General features: G+C 41.7%; 1 protein-coding gene across 2 annotated transcripts in view; it reads right to left on the reverse strand.

Moving 5' to 3' along the window:
• Nucleotides 1-1996: 1996 nt before the first annotated feature.
• Nbas (NBAS subunit of NRZ tethering complex) overlaps nt 1997-16016 on the reverse strand; it is a 324194-nt gene continuing 310174 nt past the window's right edge. For both annotated transcript variants that reach the window (XM_026396378.2, XM_026395637.2), the window contains 2 exons: nt 10147-10275; nt 1997-2385 (listed from right to left, as the gene is read on the reverse strand). In XM_026396378.2, the coding sequence (XP_026252163.2) occupies nt 2122-2385; nt 10147-10275 (393 nt within the window). In that variant the 3' untranslated portion in view covers nt 1997-2121. The remainder of the gene's footprint in view (nt 2386-10146; nt 10276-16016) is intronic.

A 16016-nucleotide genomic window follows, 5' to 3' on the forward strand; every position in this document is an offset into this window, starting at 1 on the left:
ATGCTGCCCTTTCTTGCTCTCCTTTGTTTTCCAAGATAAAGATCTGGGATAACTGATAGGGACATTTTTACAAGACAGACAAGGTATCATCTTACTTCCTCATCATGGTTGACATTCTAAATACCGACACAAACTCTGTGTTTGGGAGTGTTTACTCAATTGGTATGAATCTGGAGGGAATTTCTCCCTTTTTATTCTTTTATTCCCCATAGAAACTGCTTAAACAAACATGGAGAATTTGGTTTCCGAAAGGCAAGGAAACAGATAAAGCAACACAGTTTCTATGAGGGAATCCCTTCCTTTTACGGGTTGCAGAGTGGGTGGCTGGTGACTAGACACCTCTACTCCTGTCGTCCCTGAGCAAGTCAGTCAGGCCCTCTGGGCCTCAGTTTATTAATCAACAGTCAGTATGTTGCACTGAGTAATTTCTGAGACCTTTAATACTGCAAGTGGAAGCAAGGGTCTTAAAATAGACTGTCAGAACAGCCTTCCCTGTAAGGAACTGCATGTTTTCGTTCACCTGAAATAATAGCTGTGGGGCTGGACAAAGCCCATCCCCAGTAAGCTCATCCCACTTCCTGGATCAGTCCGCTGGCACAGCTGCTGCCGACATGCTCAGGTGGCATTTCTGGACTCCTGTTTCTGTGTGGACAGACGTTACCTAGTTTGGAACAAATATGTTGTCCCCTTTCCTCTGAAGTAGTTCAGATGCTTATACAGGTACCAAAGTTTAAACTGGGAACTCAACTCTGGGCTAGAAAAGCAGAAGGTGGTGAGTGAGCGATTGTGCAGTCTCCTTCCAAGGTGGCCAGATCTTCGCCAGAGGACTCTGCAGCTACATCTAGAGGAGTAGAAGTGAGTGGAAGTCCATGGTGATGCAGATGCCAGGCAAAGTGATGTTATTCTCAGAGGGTGAAGGTGGACAGGTGTGTGCACGGTGGAGGTGGGAGCCTGTGGGGTGAGGTGTAGAGACTGGCTGGCCTGACATGCAGGATGGCAGAGCCCCCCAGAGAGCCCTGTTACATCCAGGCTCTGGCTTTAGACAGAGCAATATGGAAACTGATCAGGGGGAGCTCCCATATCACGTAAACTTATTTAAAATTATTCTTCATGACAAAGGATTATCTTATAGAATATCACCTCATCTTCCTAGTCTGAACCTTCGTCTGAATTATTTCCTTGAGGGTAAGGGCAGGAGACGATGGTTCCTTGTCTGGATGTGTGCCTCAGGTGGGCACTAGTCACTGTGCAGGTGTGGGTGCTCCTTCTCCCACCCGCCACCTTGGCTACTGCTGAGGCTTGGGTTTGGTGTGAGATTCATCAGACCAGCCAGAGCCCTGTCATCCAGTGCACACTTTGGCAGGGGAAGCGAATGCCAGCAAGTGATACCTCAGGGTCCTTATTCTACATAGAGGGAGCAGCCCCTCTGTGGTTATATGGACCTGAAAATGTGTCACCCTAACATACTGATGCTGACAAACCGTGGAGGCCCTAGCCTCCTCACATGCTGACCTTGTTCTGGCCGTGGCCTTTGAGTCAAAATTCCTTGTAACAGCAGCGAGGGGCAGCAGAGCTCACACTTCTTGGGCTCCCCTGTCTGACAGAACCTCACCCACACAACCTCGCATGAAACTCAGCTTTGTGGGATAAATACTATAACCCTATTCTTACACATGACAGACTAAAGATTAGCAGAGGTAGAACACTTTGCCCAAGGTCACAGAACTAACCTGCCTTGAATCCATGTCCATTCTTCCTCCAACCCGTGGCACCTGATCCAAACAGCAGCCGCTCCTCAGCCTCGCTCCCTTTCTCACGCAACCCACCGCCATGGTCAATGTCCTGAACCACAGTTTTAGATACCTTGCTAAAGGCATTCTACCCAGGAAAAGGTAGCTTACAAAAAAAAAGGAAAAAAGAGGCAGTCAATAGGAGACGATGTTGATCACTTAGCAGAACAAAGAAAAAAAGGTTAAAATGGCAGGCTGGTCACCATTTATATACAGCTTTATTTGAAATTTGTTGACATCACTGAGACAATCAGGTGTTGCTCGTGTTGCCCTGGGAACAGCACTCAGCTCTGATGTTCTCTGTCCCCAGAGGAGGGCCAGGGAAGGCGCGTTACACCCAGTGCTGCCCGGCACCAAGGGCTGTGCTGAAAGTTCTCAGGGCTGGATGAGTCCCCCTGGCGGCCAGGAGGAGAGAGCCCGCTTCGGCTTCGTGGCCGGCCTGCCACAGGTGCTTAGCCTGCTCCTCCGCATCCCAGTGCCCTTGCTGGAGGTGGCGGATGAGGTGTGGATAGAAGGGAGTGGAGACACACTTCACCAAGAGTCCAGCGTCCAGGAGAAGGGAAAGAAGCTCTTGGTCACAGTTGGAGACATTCACCTTCAAGAAAGATGACAGCAGAATGTGAGTGGGCGGGCGGAACCTCTCTCCGCAGAGCCACGCTCGCTCCACTGGGCCACTCCACTTCCTTTTGCCTTCACGGTTATACATACCCTTTCCCGGGCTTAACAGCACCTGCTCCAAGAAATGCACATAGGACATAACATCTCGGAGGTCACAGATGGGGGATGATGGACATGGTTTCCTTTCAACTTGAGGAGACATTACCACACACCAAGAACCCTGCTTGACTCATCGCTACATCAGCATATACTGAGTGCCAGAAGCTGTGCTAAATATTGCACAAACATCACCTCCCCGAGTCCTCCCAATTCAACCCTGTGAAACTGGCACTTTTCCTTGTCAGTTTTACACATAAGGAATTTAGGTGTTAAGCCTGTGCTCTGGACACCCATGCTGACCATCTCATGTGTACTTCCATCAGGGCTACATTTGTTCACCCAATTCTCTTATTGAGTATAGATCTACATGAAAATCATCTTTTCAGAACAAGACCTTTTCTCTACCACATCAAGAATCCATCTTGCAACCCAATGACATGAACAGGACAACCAATAGGGGGTTTTAAACTGTTCTTGCTCTAAGAAACCCTTATCAGGGCTGGAGATGTGGCTCAGTGGTAGCGCGCTCGCCTGGCATGCGTGCGGCCCGGGTTCGATCCTCAGCACCACATACCAACAAAGATGTGTGTCCGCTGAGAACTAAAAAATAAATATTAAAAAAATTCTCTCTCTAAAGAAAAAAAGAAACCCTTATCAACCTACCTTTTAAGTAAGTGTTCAGAGGCTCTGTGGCCACACTAGCTCTCTCCCTGGTCTTATCTTCTTAGTCTACATGTAGTTTTCCACAGTTTTGATAATTAGTTTGTATTTTTCTGTTTTATATTATTGTCCATATTTTTGTAAGAAATGAAGTTTCTTACCTATATCAGAAATTCTCATTTACGCTAATATCACAGAACAGCATCGTGATAGGATCTTCTTAATGTTTTTGTTTTAATTTTGATTGTAGGAACCTCAAAAATGAGATGGCATTTCAAAACCAATTAACTAATGTATAGGCCAACTATACTACAAAACCATATACAATGTGCTCTTCCTGCATGTTTTGTCCCAGAAGGCAAGGCCTGAAGATGAGCAGACTGACTCTTGCAAGACTTGAGAAGTACAAGGACAAGTTATCGCCCACCATAGTGTCTTCTCTACAACCTAGGGAACATTCCACTCCAGCCCACATCAGCTCCAATGACACTATCATGGTGACATTTTCTCTTGGCCAAGCTACCCTAGTCTGTTGAGTACAATTCTGTTTTGGTTACATTTTGTTTATAGAAGTTTCACATTTTTATATTATTAGAAAAGAATCTATTGCTTTATGACTTTTTCTGTTAAAGCACAAGTTGTAATTCTTCAAAGGAACTGATATATATATATATTTCAGTTATATTAACATGTATATTAACATGTAAAAATACATATATATTTTTTCTGACTTTTAAGTGGTTAACTCATAAACTAATCAGGAGTTGACTTTGGTATATGATCTGTGGAAAACCACATGTCCTTAACGTTGGATTAACTGGTGCTTTAAGGGCTGGAGGGAAACAACACAGCCTGTCATTTTTGGACTCTGTTTGAAAGTTTAAGTACAAGACAAGTCCAGAAGAATTAGTTGATTTAATTCCCCTGATCAAATAAACCCTAAATTAGAGTGAGAGACAGTTTGGTAGTGTGAAAAGACAGACTTTTGATCCTGGTTCCTTTGCTGAACTGCTGTGTGACCTTGTTAAGGACAATCTCTCTGGGTCCAGTCTCCACATGAGAAAATAGACTGATGGTAAGGCTCAGAGATAAGAGGCACTTTTAAGTGCCTAGCACAATGCCTGGGGCAGAGCTCAAGCTCAGTAAATAGCTGAAGTTATTACAGTCAAACCAACCAGGAATGAAGGCTGTTCTGAAGGGGGAAGGATTTGTAAATCACAAGACAGGAATCGCTGGCCATCTCTTTTAGAGATGGGTTTGTGTGCGTCAGCAATTAGTTTTTAAGAATAAATGAAACTTTGCAGGTCTTGGGAAAGAAATCTATTAAAGCACAAAGCACTACTGTCTTCCAAGCCATTAAAATGTTATCTGCTTAATTCCTCTTTCAACAATAGGTAATGAACCTTCTCTGAATTAAAATCTTTGATTTTATGGATTTACATCAAGCTAAGAGTAATTACAGTAATGAGGTAAACTGAAATCCCAGTAGCATAATGCATGCAGGGCCTCATTTCAATTACTTTAAAGAAGATTATTTATTATTATTTCACTGTTTACTTTACGGAAGAATATTTGTCTTATTTTTACATATACTATCACTTAATAAAAGTTATTAAAAATATCAACTGCAATGGCAGAAAAATAAAAGCATAAAACCCTGTGTACACTTGGAATAAAAAAATGCCTGCAGATAATTTTTTATATTTATTTGAATACAATATTCAGATTCTATTTTCTCAGCATGCCATCAGCTCCACTCCTGGCATGACATTTAATAGTGTACCTCTTCTGAAACCACTTAAGACACATCACCTGACTTATGTTCTAACCACAAGAGGAAGAAAATCTTTGAAAAATCCAACCTTGACCATCTCTGGGACCACAACCTGACGCTGGGCTTGACAGCTCTGGTTAGGTAGTCCTGTGCACATATCCACCTCCGCACTACCTTATTTACTGTGTTATTTCATATGGCAGTCCCTGCAAGAGACAATGCCTTTAAGCACAGGGATGATGATATGATGCCCTACTAATTGCTCACTTTACACAGATCCAGGCTGTGCATGCAGGGGCTAGATACACCTGTTCACACCAAAGAGATCAACCAACCACCAGTGCTGTTTATGGTTGAAATGCTTAACCTAAGGAGTTTGTTAGCTGCCTATCACTGGAAGGACCCACCGAGACTTCCGTGCAGAATGAATGCAGAGCTTCATTCTTCAAGAAGAGTGAGCAGAGGTGAAGATGGATGATAGTGGGTGAAAGTCATGGGTTTTGCTATGATCCTGTTTAAATGACAGACATGCCTGAGAAAACAGCCTCTAAGAGCTGAAAGAACAGTCATTAAAGAGGTAAGTCTGAGACCAATAGGTATCTGCGAAACACATAGGAAAGAACTTGCCTGGTTGTTTGCATCACTTGGATCACTTTTGCCCAGCTTGGTGTGGACACAATTAGAAGTAGTCCAACTGATGCTAGGGTTAACACCAAATGACTAAGCAGACTCCAGGAAAGGTTGTTAAGACCCCAACCCAATCTTCCTGCTGTCACAGTACACCAGGCAGAAAAGAAAATGTGCAAGCCCTAGCTCGGCTGGAGAAGGCAGCCCCAAGGAGGGCATTCCAGTGAGGAAGAGAGTCCCGTCAGGGAGATGCTAGCTGGAAACTGGGAAAAGGAGGGGGGGGAATCAAAGAAAAGAAGGTTTCTTGGTTGTATGTGTCAATTTACAGATGCTTTTCTGATCATATTAAGGTTCCTCCTCCAACCTAGACACTGGCATCATAAATAATAGAGGCAGGTTCTTAATGCCTTCACAGCAAGATCTGAGGGGGAGGAATCATATTCATGAAGTACATGAAATACGTGAAGGTCTGCCACTGGAGGAAGCACCTTGCTAATTCTGGGCATCTCCCCAGGGCAGGACTAAAGTCAACATGCTTGAGATAAAGAGGTGCAATGAACTCTACCCAAAACAGCACAGAACTCCCAGAAGGTGGCAGCCACCCAACCCCTGAAGTGCTCAGCAGAGCCTGGGTGAGGGAGTAGGATGACAAAGGAGGCCTGCCTGAGCAAACCATTGGGCCACCTGTTCCCGTTTTTTTCAGCACTGACTTACATTCTTCAAGGTTCTTTCCACAGTCCCATTTCTCTAGTGATTCCTGGATTCTAGATTCCTTTTCCAATGTAACCAGCTCTCCCAGTTCAATAGAAGCGTATGGTTAAGAATGATGAACACTAGATCTGGGATTTGGATTTCAGCTCTGGCTGCTCACTAGCTTTGTGACCTCTTAGTTCTCATCTGTGAAATTAGAATAATATCTTCTTATAGGATTATTAAGATGATGAAGTGAATAAGAATCACTAAGACAGAAATATGTCTATCACGATGCCTGGCAAAGTGATGAAACTTGAAAGAGGGAATTATCATTGGCATCAGGGAGAGCCCCTGCATGAGGTGTTCACAATTGTGCTGTGACACTCCCATTCTAACTCCATGAATTACTCTGACTAGGCAGGGCAGGAGTCCAGGATACCCTTGGACATGGGGTGGGGGCAGACATTGAGCAGCACCAAAGAGGAGGTGGCAGCGGAAAGCAGAAGCCATTGCACATTTGGAATTATGAAATTGGAACATTTTCTGTACACAAAACTATTACAAAACTGGAGGAGTTTACTTTGATGGAATGAGCTGAGAGACTTCCACCTGAACAGAGGCTATTCTAGAGGTGAGTTTTGAACACTCCAGCAGGGGCACTCAGCTTGGAGAGAACAAGGTCTTAAAGGTGCACTCTCAGTCTTACGGAGACTGGCGTAGGAAATCCAGCAGTCGGTACTACACAGGGTTTTAACTATTCACTGACAATATCCTCTTTAAGAAGGACACTGCATTTCTGGCCCAGGAAAGAGACTGTTGGTCATCTGTAAAAGGTTACGAGCTCAATACCAGGGGTGTTGAGCAATTTCACCAGTGGTGTTGCAGTTTCAGAAAAGCTTAGAGGAAGAAATGAGTCCTGCTATTGGAGGAAAAGCCAGTACAACCTCTGGCATCAGCACTTAAGCATCATCCTTGTAACTGCAAACACCTATAAAGCTGTCAGCATCTGATAATGAACAGCGAAATAACACACACTATCAGCAAACAAGAGAGGGAGTATTTCCATTTGTGCACTGTACTGGACCAATTGCTATCAGAGGAGTCCCTTTGCCAGATGTTGTTTCTTTTAATGTCCACAGGAGTTACCGTCAATAACCAATAAGGGAGAAACTAAAGTTATTGATGAACTCCATCCCCGTGCTAATAGACAGTGTACAATAAAATAAAAACTAAAAAAGAAAAGTTTTAGATTTTTCACTACAATACCAAAGATGATTTAAAAATAGCTAGCCAAGAGTCCTACAAAAAAGCCCACAGAAACTCTTCTTTTAGACAAGTATAACATGACCCTTTAATGGTGTTGGGAGAGCAATGACAAATTATAGTAATTTCATATTTCATTTATACAGCATTCTTGAAATGACAAAATTACAGAGATGAAGAACAGATCAGTAGTTGCCAAGGTCTATCTGGGAGACAGGGCAGGTGAAGGTGGCTGAGGCTATGAAGGACAGTCTGAGGCATCCTTGTGAAGGAATGGTTTTGAATCGTGACTACAGTGGTGGACACATGAATTCACATGTGACAAAACCAGTGAAATCCCAAGAAGGTTGATACAGTATCAATATCAATATCCTGATCATTAAATTATATTAGAGCTATGCAAGACTTTATCATTGGGGAAACTGGGTGAGGAGTGTTAGGGGACTCACTGTAATCGTCTTCCCATTGAATGGAATTTAAAATTATCTTAAAATAAAAAGTTGAAAGATACTTTAAAAAATGGGAAGCACTGCAAAAGTTCGGCTCTCTGGAGGATGGAAAAGGTCTAAAGATACTCAGCTTTTTTGTTAAACACATTTTAAGGACACAGAGGGGCTAGTTTATCATGAACACTCAACTTAGTGTACAGAAATTAGTTATGTCTCATTATAGAATTCCTAAAAGTAAGGGTCCCATGGTAGTAAGTGATATCTTTCAGCAATTTATACCTGTGACTTTGATTTTTGTGTCCCAAGAGTACTGAGGTTTTATGCTATCATGACAACTTCAGGTAATCTATAGCCACAGTTAGCACGTTAGTTTCAAAACCACAAGTCTCAGCACCAACCATGCAGCATATAAGTTCAGATCAAAGTATTGTGAGGTCTACCAGTGCCGTGTAATAATTGCTCAAGTGCCACAGAGGTCCATTTAGTTTTTAATTTTGATAGTCACTGTGTGGGGGAAGGGGAGCTGTGCAAGCAGGTTAGCTAGCAGTTTAGAACCCTGTTCTAGTTTTAGTCCTGACCAAATGAGTTTGAGAAAAAGAATCTTTAAAATGAAAATGGATCCACTGGCCCACGGAACCGGCAGTGCACCAGGAGAGCTCCACAAAGGATAAGGATGGGAAGGCAACGTGTACTCCACCACTGTCCTGCTCTCCAAGAGGCCGGTGACAGCGCCTGGACAGAGACCGCAGGGCACTGGTGGGGAGAGGGAAAGGCTCTGAAAACATGCTGCCTGACTTCCTTCAGTTTGCTCTGCTTCTCGATTTCTTGCATTTAAAGAAAAAACAGGCCATGATAAACTCACTATAATTCTCAATTTCATAAGAATTTCCAAACTTATGTACAGATAGGCAAAGGGGGCTACCAACAGACAGCCCTTATTCCTTACTTCAGTCAGGACTGATTATGAGTGACAATAGAGGCATTCCCAAACCTTTGCTGACTTTGAAAATACAGCTTAGTGACTAAAGGCACTGGAATTCTCTCATTTTGTTCATAAGGAATGTTTCCAAATACAACGATATTCTACTTTCTATAACCATTTACATAACTTTCTATATCCTTTGTCATTAATAAAATTTTATATCTACGGTATCATTTCATCAATCTCTTTATTGTCTTTTGTGGCAAACATATACCTCTGATATACCTCTGATCTAGCTTTCTCTTTCCCTCTCTGGTCTTCAGAGGATATTCTGGCACATTTTTGTTTAAAAATATATTTTATACACATAAAAAGATGTGTATAAAGTAAGTTATATATTATATACATATCCATGCATAGTGAAGTTACATGTGTGTGTCTAAGTATGCATGTGTACATACATAGTTCAAATGAAAGTGATCTCTGTAAACAAGGGTTTCAGAAACAACATACCTTGTTAAAACATGATCCTGAGCTATCTAATTGTAAAGAGTAAATTTTTTTATAATATTTATTTTTTAGTTGTAGTAGTAAAAGATATCTTTATTTATTTATTTTTATGTGGTGCTGAGGATTGAACCCAGGGCCTCGCTAGACAAGAGCTCTACTGCTGAGCCACAACCTCAGCCCTTGTAAAGTGTAAATTTTAAAAAGGAAGAGAAAGCTTCTTTAATCATGATAACAGAAGCCTGAGGAAGGAATCCTAAGACTTGACTTCAGTATCTCCATCTTCAAGCCACAAGGCTGCTTCAGACGCAGCTCAGGTTGCCAGAGGAAATGAGTTTGAGATTTCAGAAGGTGCCAATAAACACTACTGGAAACTCACCTTTAATTAGCAGCTAACCAAACACATACCCAGGGATAGAATATCCATTGGATGCTAGAAGTTTCCTGCCCCCAAATTCCAAGTGTCCAGAAAGGTCTGCTGGTCCATGAGAATAAATATACCACTTCTCTACAAAAACAGCTTTCTGACTTGTCTTTGTATTCTCAGCACCCAGAGTCTGGTTCACAGGCAGGGCTCAGTAAATGTTTGTGAAACAAATACATATGGACTGAACAGAAGAGACACAGCTCTCTAGTGAGAGAATACTGTAGATAAAGTAATTTTAAATTAACCATGGTTACTGTTTATGAGTGCCAATTCATTTCTACAAAACAAAGATAAACAGTAAATTCAACTGGGCATACCTTGCTGACAGTTGAGATTTGCTCTAGGCCCATGGCATGCAGATTGTCATCTTGGGTCTCAAGGAGAAGTTTCAGAGATGGGAGTAGGAGGGACTGACGCAGCAGAAGCAGGCTCAGCTCCTTTATGCCCTGGAAGCAGAGGAATAGGTAAGCATGATTCATGGATCATTTCCTAGCCCTCTGCTTCTCTGGATGCCTCTTTCCACCCTTTTGCTATAAGAGAGGGAGACAGAGAGGTGTAGGGAAGGGAAGGAGTGAGAGGGGGAGGGAGCAGGGAAGGGAGAACATGCACAAAATACACACAGGACCATACTGAATATTGGAGTTGGTATCTGCTTCACTCACTCCATGTAAACTGTGATCATCCTTCCAATCTGTTATATTTGTCTACAACATAGCTTTTAAACTATAAAATTAAGAAAGCACAGGGAAACATAGCTTTTAATGGCTGCATGGTACTCATCATATTAATCTAGTACTATAATTTATTCTCCTAAACTCAGATTAGTTTCCTCACAAGTAGAATGGGGACATTTATATCTACTTTGTACTTTTTAGTGTGTGTGTGTGTGTGAGAGAGAGAGATATCAGTGCTTACTGTTAATGATGTCTAGTTGTCATACACTTAAACAAAGGATATCAGAAAAAAAATTTAAATGATTTCTAATTCTAAAGTTGAGGTGAAGTGAGTCTTTAACATAACTAAGACATTCCATGAAAATTATCCTATCTGTGGTGCAGAAAAATAAAAATGTGGCCCTATGAAGGTGTGTCTGAACTGTATTCTCAGCTTTTTATTGGACCTGTCATGAGAAAACAGGTTTTAAATAAGGTAACAAATGATAATCCTTTACAATGAAGTAACAAAAGTGTAATGTATAAAAAAATATAAAAGAATTTTTTAAAAATCTGAAAGCTGTTTTGTCCTGCTGAGCTGGCTACCTTTAGTGCCCTGGCTGTAGCTGTAACACAAAAAAAACCGAACCCTTGGACCAACGACCAGACAATGAGCTACTACATCATACTACAGCATGGCTGTTTCAAGAAAAGAATGGATGATCACCACCCTCTGGGGACTGATCTTTCCCCTGTGCTACTCAAACAGTAGCAGATCAGAGAAGAAAAATTCAAATGTATGTTTTCACAATTCCTTTACATTATAATAGAGTGAAGATAAAATGACACAAAGAAGCTCCAGTTAACAGTTAGAATAAAGTTCTCCACTGGAATTCCACACACTGTAGGTCTTTCTCTTTTTTTTTTTTCCCCCCCTTCTTCCTCTCCTTTACCCAGAAGGTCTCTCCTAGGAATTGGGGCCAGGCCTTCACATTTCGGAGTAAAAGGCTGTGTTCTACAAACTGGTGTGACAACAGTCAATACAGCAGCATAGCTGTTTGTAAAATGTACACTTCAAGCATCACAGATTCTAATTCAGAAAAGCACTAGGCGTGCTTACAGAACACATCACACAGAGGAGTCTTGCCAAGCATCTGGGCCAAACAGAATGTTTTTCATCTGGGATGCAGAAAATATCTAGGAGGATGAAGCATAAACTCCCAAATATGACTCTGGCCTGGCTTCCTTGTCCCACTTGCTTCTTGTGACCTGGTTTTCCTTTTCTCAGGTTTCAGCAGCATTCACTGTCTGCATAGCCCAGAAGGAATACGGTACAGGGAACTCTCTGGGAAGGTGGAGCCATTATGTATTAGCACCCTCCAATACCATAGCCACAAGCCATGAGCCACATTAGAGAGAGAAAAGTAGTGCATATAAGTAAAATTAGAAATCCAGTACCTTAAGTTTTAATTGTAATGTTCACAAGTCACCAGTGGCTACCATATTGAATGGAACAACTGCCAGGTGTTGGCAAGAATATTTTTTCTTCTCATATTCCAAACATGCTTGGCACATACCATACTTAAAAATACTTGTATACAAAATCCTCTTGCCAAACACTCATATTTGCTTACTCAATAAGTTATTAGTAATGAGAAAAAAGCATTTCTCAGCAAGTTATGATGTTTAGACTAAGTGTAACACTTGACTGACCTTAGCTTTAATGACAAATTTTATGAAATAACCTGTATGCTCTTCTGAACCAGCATAATGCATAGTTGGCACACAGCCAGGCAAGGACACTTGAAGGGAGGAACTTAGTTTATGTGAGCCACTGAGAATGCTTGATCTCTTAATTAAAAGTTATTGGCCAAATACTTCTGTCTTCTATATTTGTTGTATATTTTCAGGGGCACTGCAAATGGGGCATTTATTGAGATTTACAAAGGGATTTGGGGAATGCAAGAAAGGCCAAAGCAGCCAAGAAAACCACAAAACACTCAATTCAGCATCTCTACAGTTCCAAATTGTTAGAACATCATGACACAGACCACCACAAGAGAGAGGCTTGAATGAAGAGGATTAGGTGGGCATGGCTCAGAGCCAGTTCATAATCCTGGACATTTCTTCTCCCCAAAGACTTTGATCTAGTGTGATATACTAGGACATGGTTCCTGTGGTCTGATGGTGATCAGAGAAGAAAGACTGGTGCACCAATATTCCTTCTTACCTCACACAACCCTGATGGTCTCAAGGTATCTAGAATCAAAAAGTGTTCAACCAGAGACTAAGTCAGCAGTGGGAGCATGAGACACGAGAAGTGCAAGGATCAATTGCACAGGCCCAGAGGATATATGTCATATCTACTAGTCATTGCTCTGGGGCTGCAAGATTGCTTGCAGTACTTACTCTCCAACAAGACCTGGAATGAGCTGTGTTCCTCTACAGCAGCCCCTGTCCTGCTGGTTCTGCAGGCCTAGGTGATTACACTTGTGATTATGTACTGCATCTTGGCCAGTTGGGAATTCCAGAGGCCTTAGTTTCCTGTCCTCCAGAGCTTCTCAGATTACACTGGCTTTGGAGCTTGACCACTAGGCTACTGCTGATGCCTCTTGGTCTATGTCTCCACATGGGAAGGCAGCTGCTCTGAACTGAACTCTACTTATGCATCATTTCACTTAGTTTTCTCCTCAAATCCTCTGAGGTAGGTACTGTGTCAGTCCCACTAATCAGATGAGGCAAGCAGAGTATAGAAAGGTTAAATAACTTGAATGTCATCAGATTCTAAAAATCAAGCTCCTGGCATTATCAAAAGTGGCTCAACCATGAGGGAGAACAATCATACTTGAGATTCTGAAGCTGCGGGTTAGCTGGGTTTGCTCATTAGCTGGGTGACATACTCCCACACAACAGCCTGTAAGCATCTGTGACTCTAATTCATGCTGTGCCTCAGTGAAATCATGGACCTTCAGGGTCAGTCACAAACAGCTGGAACTTGGAATTTTAGATCTGCAAATGCCAAGAACCTGATTCATGCCAATTTCTTATTCTTTACATCCTCCACTCTTAATGCTTCATATATTGCTATGGATACAAGCTAAGAAAGACCTATAACTTTCAAGATTGTGGGACACATGTGACCTGCAAGGAACAGTGATTATATCTTGCTGGTAGCATTATCCATCAGGAAAACCATTACTGCCATAATAGCAGGGAACCACAAAAAGGCATTCTGAAGAGTCATGGAGAAAAACAAATTTATAAATATGAGAGCTTTTCATGGGATGGGAAATAGGAATGAAGAAAATGGGTAAATCCACTTTAAGAACCCTCTAGTAAACAACTGGGCACACACATTCCATTAACCAGGGTTATGGTTTTAAAAAATGAGTCATGGATGATGATGATTTACTATAGTGATATAAAATATTATGAAACTCTGAAATTAAGCTACATGACCTCCAGGTGTGGTAAAATAAACAAGAGAATTCCACTTTGTAATAATAGTGCTTCTTTAACATTTTTAATTCATATGTGAGCACATTGAACCATTGACAAGAGCAATATATACCACTGGCAAACTTCCTGTGATCACGGCACATGAGGGGAAAAAAAATCTATAAATGTGACCAATTAAGAGAAAGAAAGAAACTGAGGCAGCACAAAAAAAAAAATGAAGAAAAGTCACCGAGGCAACAGAACTCCTTTAATAATTATCTTTCATTTCATTCAACTGGAGCACAGAAGTCATAATAATCTACTCTGAGGTGGGTTTTAATCTACTACCTTTTCCACCCCAAGAAAATTAAGGCCTTATGGATGGTAGTGAGTGCTGTGTGTGAAGCAGTGCACAGGTGGTCTCAGTTCAAGTCTCCTCACAGCCTGGGAACACCATGAAAGAGACAGAACTAGAGTCCCTCTGAGATTTTCTGAGACCAGAAAACAAGGTGTGGAGAAGACCGCAGGTAGTGCTGAAGCCCTGTGTGAACAGGGCAGCCTGGTGCACCCCTAGGCCCCCTTTTGCTCTGCATGTGTGGCGTGCCCAGTTCTGTGGAGAGCAAGGAGAGCCCTTTCTGTGAAGTGGAGAGGGGAGGACTGTAGAAAAACGTGCTCTAGGTGCTGTGTTTCTATTGTGACCTCCAAAAAGCATGTAGGAATCACTGACTGGAGATCCTGAGATCAATCAGTAGCACTGATATAATGTATTATTCTACTTTTCCAAGTACCTCAACCTGGCTGTACAAGCAGATCAAGCACTGAATCATCACAGGTATTTAACTTCTCATTGAACCACTAAGTCTTATTTTTTGGTTAAAAAAAAAAAGCACAACTTGTGACCTATTTCCTTTGATGTCCAAGAAGATTTACCTAAAATTTAAATGTCAAGAATATGAACAAGATTTACTACTACAATGGACACCCATGCACATCTGTTACCTATTCCTAGGTGGCTAACAGATAATGTACAATTGCAACTGAGCTTTGATTACCTGGCCAGTGGATGGTGTCAAGGTCAAAGATTCAGTAGTCACATCATCAGCTAGCTTATATTCTTTGCCTTAGAAAAGTTAATGGTAAAACCAAACCAATAAAGATATTTAAAAACACAAACTCTTCTAGGCAATGGGAGAGATCCTAATAATCTTACCTCTCAACCATTAATAAGTTTAGATGCTAGCTTCTTATAAGCCATTACTGAAAAAAGTATATGGACAAGAAAAAACTAACAATAAAAGCGTATACAACTGCAGATATGCACTTGTACAAAGGCAGACATGCACTTCCAACGTATCACAAATGTTGCAACAATGGTTTATCTGAAAATAGTCTTTTTTTGAGCATTCAACAGAGACTTGGTCTGAAGAGCCATATACAACTGAAGAAGTTGAAGTGACCCTTGACCTCAGAGTCTCTGTTCCATCAGCTATCAGTGGACATAAGGGGACACCCTTACAGGCCGTGTTGAAGGTTGAAGGAGATGTTTAAGTGAAACTCTTGAGTGTGAGTAAACATTGGTTATGACCATTACCAGTAGCTTGTCAGACAATACTCTAGATCCTAAATAATGTTCTTCCCTCAGCAGAACTGACAGTGGGACACTTCTGGCATTTGGTCCTGGTCTGGCAATGCTTAATCTTAGCGTACATTAAGGTGAAGGGGAAACCCACATTATTCACGTACTCTTGCCCTGGTGTAGATACTAAACTGTGTTGAGCCCCACTCTATGCAGGGCTGAACCCTGCCCTGGGGACATAGACATTCAGTCACAGGTCCCATCTTACAGGTGTTCACAATACAGCAAAGAGGATCACAGGTCAGTATGCAGCTAGTATCAGTGGGTCATGGTACAAAACCCAAATCATACTCCTCTGGGGCAAGGGGATGTTGTTTTTGAGGTTGGTATTTTAAATATTTCATAGAATAATTTCATCATTCTGCTGGTTGGACGACTTCCTTAAATGGATAAAATATTTTAAAATTCAATCAAAAAATGCTTATCCATTCTCTCACTTGGAAAACAATTCATTAAATGT

The sequence above is a fragment of the Urocitellus parryii genome, chromosome 12 (assembly GCF_045843805.1).
Source record: "Urocitellus parryii isolate mUroPar1 chromosome 12, mUroPar1.hap1, whole genome shotgun sequence".
NCBI classification, from domain to species: domain Eukaryota; kingdom Metazoa; phylum Chordata; class Mammalia; order Rodentia; family Sciuridae; genus Urocitellus; species Urocitellus parryii.